Source organism: Loxodonta africana, chromosome 15 (assembly GCF_030014295.1).
Source record: "Loxodonta africana isolate mLoxAfr1 chromosome 15, mLoxAfr1.hap2, whole genome shotgun sequence".
Classification (NCBI taxonomy): Eukaryota; Metazoa; Chordata; class Mammalia; order Proboscidea; family Elephantidae; genus Loxodonta; species Loxodonta africana.
The window spans coordinates 40,609,286-40,629,782 of NC_087356.1; the positions used below are offsets into that span (position 1 = coordinate 40,609,286).

Genomic DNA, 20,497 nt, shown 5'->3' on the forward strand with positions numbered 1-20,497 from the left:
AATAGAATGGTTCATCTTTTTAGAGAAATTCACGGTTTTCATACTGTCTTCTCACTTAGGACTCAGGCAGTCTACTGGTGTTCCTACACTTCACCTAGAGTTGCAAAATGCCAATCTATCAGAAGAGAGTTGCACAGGGCACCTTTGGTTAGAAGCAGCCTCAAGATTTTGGATCTATGGTTTCCTTTGTTGTGATTAGGGACATTGTATATCCTTTTGAGCAGGGTAGACTGGCAGTCCCTCTTTACCCCTCCCCCCCACCATCTATGACACTCTGGACTTTATGGTCCCAAATAAGTTGGGGTCTTGTGTTCAAGGGCCAGTACCTCCTAGTATATCATATGTGTTCCTCTACCATGCATTCAGACAGTAGGGAAGACTTCAGTATTTATTTTGGAGGATAAAGTGATCATGGAAAAATATGTTTAAAAGTATGTGGTCATATTTAAAATTGGCCATTGAATTTCAACTTGCATGAGAAGTTTTCTGTTTGGTGCCTGGGAATGAACTGGAATCACCATTACTGCCATGCTCAGAGCACTGATTCCTCGGCTGCCTATTTCTATGACACTGAGTCATCATCACCCTCTCAGGTCAGAATTCTCAAGTTTGCTTTTTTTCTGTTAAATCCTTTGCTTAGATTATGTTAATCTGAAAGACTATTATCAACATGCCAGTCATTCAGTAAAGGATCATTAAAGGAATATGGCTACCATTGATAAGATATTCCCAGTCCAGTGATAAGATATTAGTGCAAAACAAATCTTTAAGATGTACCATCTCAAGTCATCGATCCCGTCCAGCATTCTTAAAAAAATATTCCAGTTCCTCCACAAAAAAACGTCAGACTCTACCCTCAGACCTCAAATTCGCTAAGGATCCATCAGTCATTTGAAGCTATTTTACCTCCTTTAAAAAATTTTTTAACCACTTTTCATCTTTTATCACATCTTAAACACTATGCATTTCATGAATTCGTTATTAGTTACGTGAAATGGTTGTTTGGATTTGTCTTTAAAATGACCTCTGTCGGTCCTCAAGACTTGTTTTCTTATTTATATGCTGAGAGTTGCTATTCTGTCAGCCCACCATTCATAATGGTGGTGATTTGGCCTTGATAATATCTTCTCCTAGCGGGCTAGAAAGTTAGCATCCTTTTAAGCTTGCAATGCTTTTCTGGAAACCCTGCCGGCGTAGTGGTTAAGTGCTACGGCTGCTGGCCAGAGGGTCAGCAGTTCAAATCCGCCAGGCGCTCCTTGGAAACTCTATGGGGCAGTTCTACTCTGTCCTATAGGGTCGCTATGAGTCGGAATCGACTCAACGGCATTGGGCTTTTTGGTTTGATGCTCTTCTGAATGTTTGCGGTTTTCAACGATGTCTCTCCACTCTGGCTGGCTGTGTCCACAAATGTTTCCTAGCCTGTGCATGCAACAGTAGTTTTTTAGCTCACAACTCCCTGGTTGTTCTTTTCCAGGTAGCTTTTTGCCTGTCCTTATGGTGTTTTCTCCTGCACATGCACGGTTTAATATTTAACCAAAGACCATACGCAGGTTTCTGGAGTGCCTTCACTGTACACTACAGTCTCTCTAAAACCTACCCTGAAAATTCTGTATTCAGTGACCTTGGATTCCAGCTTTTGTCCCCTTGTCTCCTCAAACTGACATCTCTGTTTGGGTTTTCCCCTAACTTCACTGCAGTCCAGAAAGTGCATCTGGGCAGAAAGCCAGGGCAATTGTGGGGCTTACGCTGGGCCAGATTAAGGCACGTGAGGGCCCTAAGCATTGAAGATCTATGGTGACTCTTCTGCTTACTCACCCGTTTGAACGGGATATATGTGTTATATGTATATGTATGTGTGTCTTAGCTGCCCATGATGTAACTTCTTTTTAAATGCAATTATCGTATTACGCATAAATTATAATATAATATTAGCAGAACCCCGATGGCTCAGTGGTTAAGACCTACAGCTGCTAACCAAAAATAGTCAGCAGTTTGAATCCACCGGCCGCTCCTTGGAAACCCCATAGGGCAGTTCTGCTCTGCTAAATAGGGTCTCTGTGAGTCCGAATCAACTCTTTGGCACACAACAACAATAATATTAGTCGTTGAATGCAAAAGTGGTACATGCTGATGTTAGTGGAATAAGATGAACTGGATTATAAAATTTTTAGTGGGGGAACGTAACAAGAGTTAGACCCAACGGCCCACCCCCACCTCTTGTTTATTAGAAAGAAATAGTATGCTGCCAAGAGACCTGCCAAGATGAGAAGATTCAATTACATGGGAGGGTACAATAGTAGACAGATATCAACGAAGGTGCAGAAGTGGTAGGGGACTCATAGCTTAAACAGCCTTGGGCGTGGGCACCCTCATAACCCTGTGAGAACTTTATTTCCGGCCAGCACATTGTCATGCACTGGAGCTGGTATCAATTTCATTTAATGCCCTGCCGGTTCCTTTTTACTGTGGCACCTGCTTTTCCTTGTATCCTGTCTACTTGGTGTCTATGGGTCTTTGCTTTGGACAGCTGGTGCCTCTGGTTTGTTGCTGAACTAAGGGCGTGCTTACTTTGCTTATTGGGTAATCCATCGCTGGGCTTACCTCATTTGTTTCCCTTCTCTCAGAGATTGAGGTTCCACATCACCTGTTGCTAACATTTGAAAAGTTATTCTTGTATTTTGTCTTGATTAATGGTTGTTACAGCAGAGGACTAGCCCTATACCGATTGCCCTGTCATGGCCAGAAGCAAAAGGCTTGTACCAACTTCTTGATATGTACATGTTATATAGATTTGCTTTGAAAACTTTTTTTTTTTTTTTCTTTCTATTGTATTTTAGGAGCCCTGGTAGCATTTTTTTGATAGCATAGTGGTTAAGAGCTCAGCTGCTAACCAAAAGGTCAGCAGTTCAAATCCACCAGCCACTCCTTGGAAACCCTATGGGGCAGTTCTGTACTGTCCTATAGGGTTGCTATGAGTCAGAACCGACTCCATGGCACCTAGCAACAACAACAACAACAGTATTTTAAGAGTTGAGAGGGTAAGGCCATGTTTTATATTTCTTTATCTTCACCATTGCTCCTAACAGACTGCTTTAGACCTCAGCTAACATCAGTGCACATACTCCCAGCAATGCAGCTTGCTCCAGCAGTGCGCATCAGAGAGAGGAATCATTTAGAACAGAAAGAGCTGTGCTCAATAACTTAACTAAAGCAAATGGTAGGAGGGAATGCTGAGCTATAAACGCATGGTTCCTAGGAGATTGTGAGAGGACCTAACCCTGGCCCTTTCAGTCTTCCAAAGAAATGCTCTTGGGACTCCAGACCTGTTGCTAAAGTTAGGTGATTTGTTTTAGTGGGTACTGGCATCTGAGACTGTCATCAAAATGGATGAGTTTCTGTTTATGTATTGAAAGGCCAAGCCATCCAGTGGCTATTACTTTATATATCTAAAAAAAAAACCATCACCATCGGGTCAGTTCTGACTCATAGTGACACTATAGGACAGGGTTTCCAAGGAACAGCTGGTAGATTTGAACTGCTGACCTTTTGGTTATCAGTCTGAGCTCTTAACCACTCCACCACCAGGGCGCCTTTATATATCTGTTGTTGTTGTGAGGTGCTGTTGAGTCAGTTCCTATTCATAGTGACCTTACATACAACAACAACAACAACAAAAAACACTGCCCAGTCCAGCACCATCCACACAATTGTTGCTATGTTGAGCCTATTGTTGCAGCCACCATGTCAGTCCATCTTGTTGAGGGTCTTCCTTCTTTTTGCTGACCCTCTACCTTACCAAGCATGTTACCATTCTCCAAGGACTCATTCCTTTTGATAACATGTCCAAAGTATGTGAGACAAAGCTTCGCCATCCTTGCTTCTAAGGAGCGTTCTGGTTGTATTTCCAAGACAGATTTGTTCATTCTTTTGGTAGTCCATGGTGTATTCAATAGTCTTCGCCAACACCATAATTCAAAGGCATCAATTCTCCTTTACTCTCCCTTATCCATTGCCCAACTTTCACATGCATATAAGGCAATTGAAAACACCATGGCTTGGGTCAGTCACACCTTAGTCTTAAAGTGACATCTTTGCTTTCGAATACTTTAAAGACATCTTTTGCAGCAGATTTGCCCAATGCAATATATCGTTTGATTTCTTGACTGCTGCTTCCACGGATGTAGATTGTGGATCCAAGTAAAATGAAATCCTTGACAACTTCAATCTTTTCTCCATTTATCGTGATGTTGCCTATTGCTCCAGTTCTGAGGATTTTTGTTTTCTTCATGTTGAGGTGTAATCCATACTGAAGGCTGTAGTCTTCGATCTTCATCAGTAAGTGCTTCAAGTCCTTTTTCACTTTCAGCAAGGAATGTTGTGTCTTCTGCATATCGCAGATTGTTAACGAGTCTCCCTCCAATCCTGGTACCACATTCTTCTTCATATAGTTCAGCTTCTTGGATTATTTGCTCAGCATACAGATTGAATAAGTATGGTGAAAGAATATGACCCTGATGCATACCTTTCCTGACTTTAAACCATGAAGTATCTCCTTGTCCTGTTAGAACAACTGTCTCTTGATCTATGTACAAGTTCCCCATGAGCACAATTAAGTGTTCTGGAATTCCTGTTCTTCCCAATGTTATCCATAACTTGTTATGATGCACACAGTCGAATGCCTTTGCACAGTCAATAAAACACAGGTAAACATCTTTCTGGTATTCTCTGCTTTCAGCCACGATCCATCTGACATCAGCTGTGATGTCCTTTGTTCCACGTCCTGTTCTGAATCTGGCTTGAATTTCTGGTAGTTTCCTGTTCATGTACTGCTGCAACAGCTTTTGAATGATCATCAGCAAACTTTTACTTGCAGATGATATTAATGATACTGTTTGACAATTTCCACATTCAGTTGGATCACCTTTCTTTCTTGGCATAGGCGTAAATATGGATCTCTTCTAGTCGGTTGGCCAGGTAGCTGTCTTCCAAATTTCTTGGCATAGACGAGTGAGCGCTTCCAGCGCTGCATCTGTTTGTTGAAACATCTCAGTTGGTATTCTGTCAGTTCCCGGAGCCTTGTTTTTTGCCAATGTCTTCAGTGCAACTTGGACTTCTTCCTTTAGTGTCATCAGTACTTGGCCATATGCTACCTCCTGAAATGGCTGAACATCGACCAATTCTTTTTAGTACGGTGACTCTGTGTGTTCCTCCTATCTTCTTTTGATGCATCCTGCATCTTTCAGTATTTTGTCCATAGAATCTTTCACTATTGCAACTTGAGGCTTGATTTTTTTTTTTTTTCTTTTCAGTTCTTCAGCTTTAGAAATGCCTAGTGTGTTCTTCCCTTTTGGTTTTCTAACTCCAGGTCTTTGCACCTATCATTATAATACTTTGTCTTCTCAAGCTGCCCTTTGAAATCTTCTTTTCAGCTCTTTTACTTCATCATTTTTTCTGTTTGCTTTAGCTACTCTTCACTTAAGAACATGTTTCAGAATCTCTTCTGACATTCATTTTGGTCCTTCCTTTCTTTCCTGTCTTTTTTGATGACCTGATGCATGATGTCCTTGATGTCATTCCACAACTCGTCTGGTCTTCGGTCATTAGTGTTATGTATCTAGCACCTGCTGAACAGTTGCTAGCGTTTTTTCATATTCAGACATGATTTGATGGTCCTCAGAAGCTACCAACCATTAGGTACGATGGTTACAATCAAGTTTTAATCCAACACATTTTGAGGGCCTTTAGCTGTATATCATGACTCAAGAGGGAAGGATTGACCTAAATAATGGACCCATTTTTATGGTTTAAATATCTATCAGATGCTAAAGTTACCCACTCATAAGATTTTCTTACCATTAATCTTATATTTACAATTAGTTAAGCCAGAATGGATGACTCCCCTTGACTAGTCTGAAGGGAAAAATGTGGAACAGTCCTTGAAAATTTTTATTTTATGTGTTTTTTTATCACCAACATTACTGACACCTTTTTTTATAACAACTTTATTAAGATATAACTCACATACTATACAATTCACCCATTTGAAGTATACAATTCAATGTTTTTAGTGTGTTTACTGCAGTTAGTTCTAGAACATTTCTATCACTATAAAAAGAAACCTCATTACCCATTAGCCATCACTCCCAATTTCCCAGGTCCTCTGCTCTAAGGCCTACTAATCCACTTTTTGTCTCTATAGATTTGCATTCTATGGATATTTCATATAAATGTAATCTTACAATATGTGATCCATTGTAGCTGATTTCTTTCACTTAGCATAATGTTTCCAAGGTTCATCCGTGTCATAGCATGTATCTGTACTTCGTTCCCTTTTATGGATGAATAATATTCCATTATATGGGTACACCGCATTTTGTTTATCCATTCATAAATTGATGGATATTTGGATTGTTTTCACCTTTTGTCTGTTACAAATAATGCTGCAATGAACATTCCTGTACAAGTTTTTGATGTGTTTTCATCACTCTTGTGTACATACCTAAAAGTACAATATCTGGGCAATATGATAACTATATGCTTAATCTTTTGAGAAACTGTCAAACTGTTTACATTCCCACCAATAATGTATGAGAAGTACAATTTCTCCAGATTCTCTTCAACACTTATCTTTTTTATTATAGTCATCCTACTGGTTGTGAAGTGGTACCTCATTGTGTTTCTTTTTTTTAAATATTTTATTGTGTTTTCAGTGAAAATTTACACAGCAAATTAGGTTTTCATTTAACAATTTTTATATAGATTGTTCCACATCTCATTGTGTTTTGAATTGCATTTCCCTATGACTGATGATAGTGAGCGTATTTTCATGTGCTTATTGGCCATTTGTATATTTTCTTTGGCAAACTTTCTATTCATATCCTGTGTTCTGATTGGCTTTTTTAAATTATGGAGATGTAATATATTCTAGATATAAGCCCCTTATCAGATACATGACTTATAAAAATTTTCACTTTCTTGATGGTCTCATTTGAAACACAGAAGTTTGCAATTTTTGTGATATCAAATTTATTCATTTTTTCTTTTTGTTGCATGTGCTTTTGGTGTCTTATCTAAGAAACTATTGCCTAATCCAAGTCACGAAGATTTACACCTATGTTTTCTTCTAAGAGTTTTATAGTTTTAGCTCTTACATCTAGGTCTTTGACTGATTTTTAGTTAATTTTCACGTACAGGGTGAGGTAAGGGTCCAGCTTCATTCTTTGGGATGTGGATAGTCAGTTGACTCAGAACCATTTGTTGAAAAGACTATAATTTCCCTCACTGAATTTTCTTGACACTCTTGTGAAAAATCAACTGACTATAAAAGTGAGGGTTTATTTCTGGACTCTCAGTTCTATTCCATTGGTCTGTATACCTGTCCTTATACCAGTACCACACTGTCTTGATAACTGTGGCTTTGTAGGAAGTTTGAAATAGAAAGTGTGAGTCTTCCAGACTTTTTTTGGGGGGGGGGTTGGGTTTTTTATAAGATTATTTTGGGTATTCTGAGTTTCTTAAGTTTCCATATGAATTTTGGAATTAATTTGTCAATTTCTGAAAGAATCCAGTTGAGATTTTAATAGAGATTGCATTGAATCTGTCTATCAACTTGGGAAGAATTGCCATCTTAACAATATTAAGTTTTCTGATCCATGAATATGGGATGTTTTTATTCCATTTATTTAGGTCTCCTTTAATTTTTTTCAACAACATTTTGTCATTTTCAGAGTAAGTTTTACACTCCTTTTGTTAAATTTATTCCTGAGTATTTTATTCTTTTTGATGCTATTGTAAATGAAATTGTTTTCTTAATTTCACTTTCAGATTGTTCATTACTACTGTATAGAAATACAATTGATGCTTGTGTTATGATCCTGTAACCTGCAACCCTACTAGAATTGTTTATTAGCTCTGTTTTTTTGTGGAATTTTTAGGATTTTCTATATTCAAGATCATATCATTTGCAGAAATAGTTTTACATTTTCGTTTCCTATCTAGGTGCCTTTTATTTCTTCTTCTTGCCTAATTTCCCAGGATAGAACCTCCATTATAGTGTTGAATAGAAGTGACTAGAGTGGACATCTTTGTCTTTTTCTGATTTTAGGAGAAAAATATTCAGTCTTTCACCATTAATATGTTAGCTCTGAGTTTTTCATAGATGCCCTTAACCGGGTTGAGGAAGTTCCCTTCTATTCCTGGTTTGTTGAGTGTTTTTGTCATGAAACTATGTTATTTTGCCAAGTGTTTTTCTGTATCTACTGAGATGATCATGTGGTTTTTGTCCTTTATTCTATTGATATGGTTATTATATTAATTGATTATCAGATGTTAAACCAAGCATGCATGCCTGGGATAAATCCTATTTGGTCACGGTCCATTTTATATGTAGCTGAATTCAGCTTGTTAGTATTTATTGGGATCGACTTGACAGCAGTAGGTAGTATTTATTGAGGACTTTTGCATCTATATTGATAAGAAATATCAGTGCACAGTTTTCTTGTGATATATTCATCAGGCTTTGGTATCAGGATAAAACTGGCCCCACAGGATGAGTTGGGAAGCATTCCCTCCTCTTCGATATTTTGGAAGAATTTATTAAAAATTGATATTAATATTTCTTCATATGTTTGGCAGAATTCACCAGTGAAGCTATCTGGGACTATGCCTTCTAACATTTCAAGGTTTTGCTTTTATCTAGACTCCAACATGTGTTTAGTATTAATTTTCTAATACTATTCATACTGCACATGATTTTAACCTGGAGCCCTGGTGGCGCAGTGATGAAGAGCTCAGCTGCTAACCAAGAGGTCAGCAGTTTGAATCCACCAGCTGTTTCTTGGAAACCCTATGAGACGGTTGTGTTCTGCCCTGTAGTGTCGCTATGAGTCACAATCAACTTGATGGCAGCAGGCTTGTTTTTTTGTTTTTTTTTTTTTTTGCTGGTTTGTTTTTGTTTTAGGCACTTCATGCTTTTGCTTGTTGACAAACAGCATGTGTAATTTTAATGTACATGATACTTTTCAGGTGATTCTCAGTTATTTCTCACATTCAGTGAACCATTATCATTCACTTTAATTTGCATTTTCTTTTGTAATCGAAATTCTTCCATTTTTTGTTTTAGTCAGTAATTGCTTTGCAGACAAGGCCATTCTTAATTTCACAGTTAATATAACACTTCCCTCCCTTATTAAGGGATGCGCCTTTTGGTGCGGCCATTTCTACACTGGGTCGGGAATGAGCCCAGAGTGTCGGATTGATTCTGGTGGTTCTCTAAGCACCTAGTTGCACAGATCACACAGATGTTTCGGTGGCCCAGATTAGGGTAAAATAAAGGTGTGGTGCCCTGGTGAAAAGCAAGACAGGCAAATCCAAAGGGTTCTTGCATTCCAACCAAACTCAGGGTGCCCCAGCATGACCGATTTTGTTAGATTTTCACAGCAAGTGCAGCTCTGCTGATGGATCCTCCAGCCAAAGTCTCTAAAGTTTCCCCAAATGCTTTCTGACTCAGTATCTGGCCCCAGATTACTAACAGTGATTTCCACCTGTGTCTTGAAGGGCTGACACTCATTTCAGTACGGCTGGCAGACACTCAATTTAATGAGCTTCAGCAACAATATAGAGCCCGTGTAATTCAGAGAGTGAAGATACCTTTACCCATTGCTGATTTCAAAGACTCAAATGATATGTCAACCTTATGTTTCCTTCGTTCTCTTAGTCTTCAGTTGTATGTTTTTCTGCATCTGCTTCTTTCTCAGTTGGCTCTCCACAGGTTGTAGTACAGAGCACCACCTACAGCTCCAGTTCGAGCTGGCTGTTTTTAGTGAAAAGAGAGTGCGTCTTGCTGGAAAACACTGATTGACTCAGCTTCTTGACATCCCCAATCCTGAGCCAACCCCTGAAGCCAGAAGCCAGGGGTACTCCGATAAATCAGGCCTGGATATGTGCCCTTTCCTCAGTCCTGTGGTGGGTGAAGTGAGCAGCCAGCCTTAAACCAAAACCACATGGTACAAGGAATTCTATTACCAGAGGAATTAGGAGTAGGTCTGGGGAAGTGTCCTGAGCAGACAAAAATTATAGCTAGCTAGCTATCTCAATCTTTTATGTATCGAAACCAAGCAATATGGTGATAAATTCTTCCTCCTTCTATAATTCTGCTGTTATCTTACACATAATACTTAGTTCTTGTCAGCTTCCAATGGGATTAGTGATCCACCAGCCCAAGAATGAACCACCCAACCCAGATTCCATATGAAATTTACTAATAGCAGAAACAAAAAAACTCCAGTCATCCTTGTATTCACAATAGCTTCTATGTCTGTTTTTTATGCTGACAGCCAGATATTTAGGCTAACCCAAAGAAATTTCTTAGGTTATTTATATACATTCTTCTTCTGAAGAATTCCCACTATCACACTCTACCCTTTTTGGTAACATCAATATCGGTTTTGCTGTAGACCTGCACCTTTAATCCTGGCTATTTGTCCCTTTACTGAAAACCAAAAACCAAAACCAAACAAAACCCTTTGCCGTTGAGTCAATTCTGACTCATAGCGACACTATAGGACAGAGTAGAACTGCCCCATAGGGTTTCCAAGGAGCAGCTGATGGATTCAAACTGCTGACTTTTTTGGTTAGCAGTTGAACTCTTAACCACCACGCCACCAGGGTGCCACAATGCCCAGGACTTTCTGGTTTTAGATGCTGTATTCATGTTAATTTATTTAGTCTCTTATTTCAATTATAGATTTAGCCTTCAAACTTTTGTTTCTTATCATGCAAATTTCTCTTGAGATGAACCTGAAGGACTACATAAATTCCCGTATGTTTCTCACAAAGTTCTCTTAATTTAGCACCTTTATTACCCATTATACGCATTTTTGTACTCAGTGTAAATAATTAATACACGGTTTCATTCTTGGTCTGAATAAATGTTTGTTCTAGTTTGAAAACTCCTAGAAAAGAGCCCAGTGGTGTGCTGTATATAACACATAAAACAGTGTCACATATGCGAATAAATAAATGTTAATTTTTTTTAATTTAATGTAACAGCTTCTCCCTTGAGCAGATAAAGAGAAGTGAGGGTAAAAGGCCTTGGAACAATTTTCTTAGAACATGTGGCTTCAAAGCCAGCAGCCTAGAAAAAAAAAAAAAAAAGCCTAGAGCTCTGACTTATTATGGCAGCGTACCCATAGAGAAAGATTAAGTTAAGGTAGTGTAGCGTCATCTCACAATCACTTCCACTTATCCTCCCGGTCCACTTTTCAAGGTTCTTGTTAATGAACAAATTTTCTTTTGGATAACTTGTTACCCACTGAATTTTAAAGTTAAATTTGGCTTTATTCGGTGCCATAGCTTCTTTCTCATTAGATAGGCCCCTCCATTATTATCTTGTCTGGACATTGTGAAGTCCTCAAGGTGACCCAAAGAATCTTTGTATCCATGAGCCAAGCTTGTTGAAATTGAAAATACTGCCCAGTCCTCTGTTACTTGCCCTCAATTTTATTCTTTAGATAGCTAAAAAAAAAAAAAATCGAAATGAAAAGAAAGGAACTCAGACAAATTAATCTGATGGTTAAGTCAGATAAAATACTTTCAAAACTAAGTTTTAGAAGTGCTCCTATTTAGTGTATGCACCTTGCAGTTGTAGCTAAAGTTGACATATACAGCTGTTTGTTGTCCCTGATAACCACTCTTGCTTTCCAAATGTTTGCATGCTTTTAAAACACAGGATTTTTTTTTTTTACTAAATTATGATAAATTTTATTTTCATTCAGTATTTGAGACCAGCTCTTCTTAAAATAAATGAATTGTGTTATCAATTGAGTTTTATGGGACTTTGTCATATTGAAAAAGGGCATACCTACACGCTGCAGGAATTTAAGGCTGCTCAAGTTATACGTCTAGGGGAGGTAAGGAATTTTGTCTGTAACGTTCAAGATATTTTTTCCCTATTATTGCTACTTAAGTACCATTAATTGTACATATTCATCAATGTCTAGGTGACAGAGCGCCTAGAAGCATTTCGGAGTGAAGCAAAAGATGTGGTCAGGAAGGCTTGTCGAATTGCTCTGCGTGATGTAGGATTTATTCCCGATGACTGTGGATATGAACCTAATATCGGTATGAAGGGGGAAGAACCTCAGTGTATCAGAAGTGATGGTTGTCTAAAATATGAGCTTTTTTTTTTAATTCCACTTTTCCTAAGTTTAAATACTGATCCAACTTTTCAGTTTTTCCAAAATTTTGCTTGATAGGTTACAAATTTAATGTATATTGTGGAGAGAGATATTGCATTTTCTTTGCATTACTCCTGCTTGTGTATAGTATTCCTAACTTGGTTCTAAACTGGGTACAAAACCTTTATTTCCCAAACATTTTACTGTGGACTCGTGGCCTCTCTGCTTAAAGATATGGCTAACGTATTAGTACAGACAGTGGGTTTGTTAGAATTAAGGGACTGGATGGATCACAGGGTTGGCCCTAGTTGATCATGAATTCTAGAAGATGATGCAAGAAAGAGGCTGGAGATGTTTCTGGGAAAGAGGTTGTGTGTCTACAGATCAAACCCTGTTGAAAGAATGTTAGTAAACTACAGTCTTTCATTGAGTTGACATCTTTTGATGTGAATTCTTTTGGATAACCAAGCTATCTCCTGAGGTTTGAGATGCTTCATGAACCAAAGGATTTCGTCGTCGTTTTTTTTTTTTTTTTTTTTTACTTCCCTTTTCTTTTAGTCCATATTGAAAAAAAGAAAAAAGGAATTTTTACACAAGAATTCTTGTTGTGTCTTCTGTCGTCCTTAGATATTCTTAGTCTATCGGAAAGTTCAGGTCACCTTGAGATGCCATGTGACATGCCCTCTTACGGAGACTCTGAGAAAATGACCTACACAGAGCAGGCCAGCAAAAGGCATCACTGCATGAGGCTGACATGGTAAATGATTATTCTTTCTTTCAAGAAAAATGAGAACATCATCTTTCTCAAATTGCATTAAAAATTAAGCCCTTCATCAGAGGATTCACCGATGGGGAAGAGGGATTTGGGGGTTTGGTAGTCTGAATGCATATCCCAGAAGGCTGTCTCTGATTTCCACCCAGGCTTTGGGACTGGATAGCTGGTAGAGACTGGAGGGCATGTCCAAGACCAAGGGCTTCTTTTTGGTCTTGAAGGGTTTGTTTTCCTCTGGCCCAGCCTGGAGCCTGGAGACCAGCAGCGGAGCAGGCCATGGGGAGAAGTCAGACACACAGAGGTTTGTGGGCCTCCTTAAGTGGGCCTGGAGGGCCAGCTCCCTCTTTCTGGCCACTGAAGAACTGCAGGCAGCCGCACAACCACACAAAGCTGTCACCTCCTAGTGCTTCACCAGGGGACTCTCCTTTATGGATTATCTCTGCCACCTGCTACCCAACTGGATCTTGACTGAGACTGTTCTGGAGTTTGGAATTCCTGTCACTCTAAAACCTGATGACTCAGATAAGTCAGGATGATAAAATTTGACTGACTACAAATAACTCGAAAACAAAGTCACCAAACAGTATCTGTCAAGTTGCAGTCCTGTAATGCACATATCATTGTTACTCAATGCTCAGTAATTTAGCCCAGCTTTTGCAGCTGCCTATTTCGTAAATCTCCACCATGCACCAGTTTCATTTTCAGTTACAAAAATATCTGTGTCATAACAGAAGTCAATAAAGCAGTCCCTGAGACCACCACGGTCAGCCTCCAGGTGCTAGAGGCACCTGGAGTTCCATTTAAGGAGAATCAAAAGTTCTTCTAAATGTCTTGCTGACACAATCTGCTTTCTAAGTACTCAAGTAAGGAAGAATAAGATTTGTGCCTTTAGGCTACCAATTGTTATCAACCAACATTTATTCAATAGCAAAGATTTCACACCTTTACCATTAGAATGCAAGTTGTATATTCATTGATCTTACCTTTAAATCTTAAAAAAAAAAAAAAAACTGCATGGCCCTTTAGGCTAGGTAAACTATGTGCATTTTCTATAACAACTATATTTCTCACTAAATAGCCTACAGAAGAGTTAAAACACCTAGTGAAGCTAGAATTGATGCTATATATTGGAATATTTGCGTCTTAAAATGAATGATGTCTACAGACAATTCTTTTGGGCAATAAACCTCTGATATTGTAATATGATTAAACTGAAATTGAAGAAAAAATGCATTTTTAAATTTAAATGCTTGCTTTATATCACTTTCAAAAATACATAATGAAAATTGAAGCTGTATTTTTTTTTCCTTTCAAGCTTTATCCGTCTAAATGACTATCTAATTGAGAACACAATGCATGACCTAACAGTAAATTCTGTTAACACTCTTTTGAGTTATCTTACTGACAAGTTAAAACGAACACCTTCAGCAGATGTCATTCAGAAATGGATTAGTGAAGACAAGCCTGAAGTCACTGATAAAAAGGTATATTCACAATGAAGTTAAGAATGTCCGCTGGTCAACATTTATTGAGTGCTTACTGGGTCTCGTGGCACAGTGGTTAAAAGCTCAGCTGCTAACCAAAAGGTCAGCAGTTCAAATCCACCGGCCACCCCTTGGAAACCCTATGGGGCGGTTCTACTCTGTCCTATAGATGCGCTATGAGTCGGAGTCAACTTTGCAGCAGCAGGTTTTGGTTTACCGTGTACTATGAGTTATGCTATTTTCTGTGTACTAGAAAAATAGAAGAAATGTGGGGAGGATTTCACATAATCACGACCAGTCATACACATATGCACTAACAGAGTGAAAATCAGCATACGGGCAAGTATCTAATAATAAACTGAGAATCCACTGTGCTGACAGTATGTTACTGTCTCTCTCGTACCAAAACAAAACCCACTGCCGCCGAGCCAAGTCTGACTCATAGCATCCCTATAGGACTGAGTAAAACTGCCCCATAGGGTTTCCAAAGAGCAGCTGGTAGATTCGAACTGACGACTTTTGGTTAGCAGTTGAGCTCTTAACCAGTGTCACAGGTATTTGCTAAGGGCTATTAATGTGTTTTATTTGACAAATATTTCTTAAGTACCTACTGTGTGTGTCAATCCCTATGCTGGGTGTTGGACATACAGTGATGAAATGATATTCATAGACAGGAACTTTGCCCCCAAGGAGCTTATAGTTTGGAGGCTATCATAGGCATGAACTGGCAGAGGGAAGCAGGGAAGGTGATGTAAATGGAAGAAATGAGCAGTGGTGTAGAGGTGAGAAGAACAAAGTCATAGAAGCAAATGTTTGTGCTTTGAGTGGCTAACCTATCGAGTTGATCCTAGGGTCACGGAAGAATAATTTCACCTTGAGATAATTCATACTATCTCATAGCCATATTTCCCAGTAAGCTTTTCCCTAGCTTCAGCCTTGATGACAGCTTCATGCCAGAAAATCTGAGAACATAACAAAATATTCTTACTGGTTTCATCAAGCTTCCTACCTCCACATCTCAACTTCCTCCCCAGGAAACCCAACTATGCAGTTTCAAGGCCTAATGAATATACTTTGCCTTAGTTTCCATTTTCTCCAAAAGTTGAATCGTGACCACATACTCCTTTTCATTGTTTCCTTTCCCCCTCATTATCAATCCTTCCTTTTTCTAAATACTACCACATTTTAAAGTAACGTTTTTCTAATTATAGCAATGCTATGTGTTAAATACAGAAAATGTGAAAAAAAAAAAACACAGAAATGTGCAAAGAAAAGAGTCTTCTGCTAGCAAAGAAAACTACTTTCAAGGGGCGGGGGGAGGCATCATATTTTATTTGTTTATTTATTTGTTTGACTCCCTGTTTTTCTACTTAGTAATATATTATTTAAAAAATCTCCCAAGTTATAGAACAGAATTCTAACTTAAAAAGAAAGACCAGACTTGCTGGCCTGACAGAGACTAAAGAAGCCCTGGAAGTATGGCCCCGGACACCCTTTCAGTTCAGTAATGAAGTCACTCCTGAGGTTCACCCTTCAGCCAAAGATTGGACAGGCCCATAAAACAAAACGAGACTAAAGGGGTGCAGCAGCCCAGGGACAAGGACAAGAAGGCAGGAGGGGACAGGGAAGCTGGTGATAGGGAATTCAGGGTTGAGAAGGGAGAGTGTTGACATGTCCTGGGGTTGTTAACCAATGTTATAAAACAGTATGTGTACTAGCCATTTAATGAGAAACTAGTTTGTCCTGTAAACCTTCATCTGAAGTACAATAAAAAAAAAAAAAATCTCTCAAGTCAATATGTATTTTGTCAACAGCTGTGTAATATTCTCACATTATATAAATTTCGTGAACAATGTCCTATCGTTAATCACTTTCTCACTGCAAAGAACCTCCTCGCCTGTATATTTCTCATGTACCTCTCATTTTTCTCCCTAGAGGAAATTCCTGGATGTGGAATTATGGGGTCAGAAATATGCGGAATTTTTAAAGCTTGATACATACTGATGCATAACTTTGTAGCGAGTTTTCTGTCAACTTACAACCTTTCTTGCAGTGTTTGAGAATGAGCATTTACGCACAATACACACTAGATAATTATCTTTCATTTTGATCTTTGTCAGCCGGTTGCGTGTTGTGGTATATCACTACTTTTTAACATCGCATTCCTTTAATTGCCACCTCAGAGCAGGGATAAGAAGATAGGTCAGAATGATCTGGGTTTGAATTCTGTTCTGCCACTTACTAGCTAGTGTGTCCTGGATGAAATGTCTTACCTTCTCTAGATCTAAATTATTTTATGAGAGTAACAATGGTACCTGCCTCATATGGTTGGTGTAGAAATTACACAAACGCTTAGTACCGTGCCTGGCATACAGTAAACATTTGATAAACATTGTTCCTCCATAAACTACTTTGAGGAAAAGAAGAAAGAAGCGATTTGTTGATCATTGGTATTTTTCTTTTGAGAATAGTCAGATCAAGCCCTTTGCCCATTTTATATTTAAGCACATTTCTATTTGAGCATATATCTATTTAAATATTATTATCAGTATATATTTCAATTAAGTATATTTACCCAGTGCCATCGAGTATATTAATATAGTGTAACTAGTTAATGCATTGACTGCTAGCCCAAAGATTGGAGGTTTGAGTCTACCCAGAGTTGCCTTCCTAGAAATGCCTGGTGATCTACTTTTGAAAAAATCAACCACTGAAAACCCTATGGAGCACAGTGCTGCGCTGACACACATGGGGTCGCTGTGAATCAGAGTTGATCAGTGACAAGTGTTTTTATGTGCTATGTATATTACTGACTGATACGTTTTCCCAGTTTGATGTTTGCCCTTCCTTTTTGTTCATAGTGTTTTTATAAGGGGAGAAATTTTACATTACATAGTCTTTCACTATTTGCCTTTATTTTTTTCAGCCTCTGTGAATATTCTTTGAAAGACTTCCCATGTGTCAAAATTATAAGATCGGCTAATTTTATAAAGTTAAGAATATGTGCCTCTTGTAATACAGCTTTTTACAATTTTTATTCGACACCTTGGTGCTTGTATCTTTATAACACTTAAAACATCCATGTTTCAGGCACCCCCTTTGCTGGAAAAGCAAGAAGAAGATGAATCTCTCATTCCCATGTTTCTCACAGAGCTGATGTTGACAGTCCAGTCACTATTTTTCGAGCCTTCTTTGGAAGACTTCCTGGTGCGTGTTTCTTTGTACAGTGCCCTTGTTGGATAGCACTTTGTTGGAAAATGAAGCCACTGTTTTGCTAGCAATTGGTTGGCAGGACTGCCATTGCTACTTCTCCAAACTGATCATACAAAAAAGCAGGCATTGTTCTGTGGGCAGCACTACACTTACGTAAAAACGATCTAAATGTTTAGCACAGTTTCTTTGACTTGGGACAAATTAGAAGCTTGGTAAGATACACTATTGTGTTGGTTATCTAGTGCTACTATAAAAGAAAACCACAAGTGGATGGCTTTAACAAGGAGAAATTTATTCTCTCACAGTCTAGGAGGCTAGAAGTCTGAATTCAGGGTGCCAGCTGCAGGAGAACGCTTTCTTTCTCTGTTGGCTCTGGGGGAAGGTCCTTGTCATCAATTTTCCCCGAAGGAGGAGCTTCTCAGCGCAGGGACCCTGGGTCTGAAAGATACGCTGTTCTCCTGGCTCTTTTTTCTTGGTGGTATGAGGTCCCCCTATCTGTCTCTGTTTGCTTCTGTCTTTTATATCTCAAAAAAGATTGACTTAAGACACAACCTAGTCTTGTAGATTGAATCCTGCCTCATTAACATAATTGCCTGTAATCCTGCCTCATCATCAGATGTCAAAATGGTGGAAAATTACACAATGTTGGGAATCATGGCCTAGCCAAGTTGACACACATTTTGGGGGGACATAATTCAATCCATGACAACTATCAACATATTCTATACAAAATTAGAATTGCCTCTTTGGCATCCCTGTAATAAGAGTCCAAGAAATCACTCTACTCTAAATACTGTTTTTTGAAATCTTTTAAAGTATGCTGCTTATGAGAGAATTTTGTTGTTTTAGTTTTCCACTGCTATATAGCAAATTACCATAAATTTAGCAGCTTAAAACAACTCCCATTTATTATCTCATAGTTTCTCTGGATCAGGAGTCTTGGGAGAGCTTAGCTTGGTCCTGTACTTCAGGGTCTCTTAGGCTGCAATCCAGGTATTGGCTGGGGCTGAGGTCTTATCAGAAGCTTGACTGGGGAGAGATCCATTTCCAAGTTCTTTTGGGTTGTTAGAAGAATTCACCTTCATGTACCTATGGGACCCCGTTTTTTGTGGGATGTCATCTAGGGATGACCCTTAGGTTCTTGAGACCTCCCACATTTCCTTGCCATGTGGCTCACTGTACAGGCCGCTCACAATATGGCTTTTGACTTTTCAATACCAGCTGGAGAAGCTCTCTTTCAGGAAGAGTTCAATCTCTCATTTAAGGGCTTTCACTTGATTTAGTCAGATCTATCCCGGATAACCTCCCTTTTGAGTAACTCAGAATCAACTGATTTTGGATCTTGGTTACAACTACAAAATCCCCTCACCTTTGCCATGTAATGTTGTCTTATCACGGGAGTGGCATCCCATCATATTCACAAGTCCCATTCATACTCTAGAGGAGAGGGATTATACTGGGTTTGTATACCAAGGGGAGGGAATCTTGGAGGCACGTTTGTGTATGTGCATAGATTAGTAAATCATTTAGTCTATATTTTCTGCTGTTAACTGGTATGCCTTGGTGCAAATAGCACTAGATCTCTAGATTCTAGTCTTGGCTTTACAATTAATAAGCTATGGTACATTGGGGAAACCAGTTACCTCTCTGAGGCTCAGTTTCTGCATCTCTAAGGTGGGGAGGCAGGTAAGTTCCAGGGTTGCTTCCAATTCCAGCAGTCATTGGACCGTGGATTTAAGAAATAGACTGTTTTGTTTAAGACATGTACAGTGATAGCAGACTGCTGAGATCCCTGTGTTGGGGCCTCCTTCAGGAGCTCTCACACAGAAGCACTAGGCTTCCATGCCCCCTCCTGGTCAGAAGACTCATTTCCTTCACTTGGAAGGCAGGTGTCCTGTGCAGCAGATGACAGAGAAGACTCTCTCCAGCAAGCAACTGGTTGTTCTTCCCTTTATCCCCAAGTGATCAGGCCTCAAAAAATGACATACCCTTCCCTTTCCCTAATGTAGGACCTGCCTCCCACACAGGTATTTTAATTCCTGCATGTAAAGAACATATGGCCAAGTTCTGGACATAAGAAACACATTCATGTGTTCACACCAACATGTAAGTTTTTACTTCATATAATCCAAAATTAGCCTATCATTCATAAATTTTCTATTTGCTCTCATTATTATTTTGGCCACTGGTCTTAACACACATCCCCATCTAGGACCCCACCCTTGGTGTAATTTCTCTTGGCTCTTCTGTAACAACATGTTTTCCTTTCTCAGTCTTCTCTCCCAGTCTCTTTGTGTGTGTGTGTGAGATCCTTAATTATGGTTATCTTAAGGGGCTCCCTCCTCTTCTCTTCACATTGTCCATGTTCTTCCTGGGTGCTCTTATATGTGTCCATTGTTGTAACTACCGCTTTTCGAATACCAACTAATATGTGTTTCCAACTACTGCTTTTCTCATAAGCTCCAGTCTCATAGCCATCTGGAAGTCACCATCTGAATGTCCCACAGTTAATTCCAACTCAGCAAAATAAATTGAATTTATCAACTTCTTCCAAAACTCGCTCCTCCCTTCCTGTCTTCACCTCAATGAAAGGCTTTATCCAGATAGATGCTCAAACCCGCAAGCTGGGAGTCATCCCAGAGTCTCCCTCACCTCATCAAGATCAAGTCACCAAATCCTATGATCCTTACTTGCATCCCCTCATCCACTCCTCTCAGTCAGAATGTCATCATCTCCTATCTGACCTGTCATCACCGTCTGTTCTGGTCTGCCTGCCTCTCTTCCTTCTAATCCATTTTCCACACTGCCAACAGTGAGATCATTCTCATAGGCAAATCTAGTCATGTCACTTT

General features: G+C 39.1%; 1 protein-coding gene across 1 annotated transcript in view; it reads left to right on the forward strand.

The window, feature by feature from the left end:
- The window catches only part of DNAH6 (dynein axonemal heavy chain 6), a 302,643-nt gene that overhangs the window by 33,314 nt on the left and 248,832 nt on the right, over positions 1-20,497 (forward strand). The window contains exons 6-10 of the mRNA XM_064268785.1: positions 11,775-11,909; positions 12,000-12,120; positions 12,804-12,933; positions 14,264-14,432; positions 17,523-17,639. Of these exons, the coding sequence (XP_064124855.1) occupies positions 11,775-11,909; positions 12,000-12,120; positions 12,804-12,933; positions 14,264-14,432; positions 17,523-17,639 (672 nt within the window). The remainder of the gene's footprint in view (positions 1-11,774; positions 11,910-11,999; positions 12,121-12,803; positions 12,934-14,263; positions 14,433-17,522; positions 17,640-20,497) is intronic.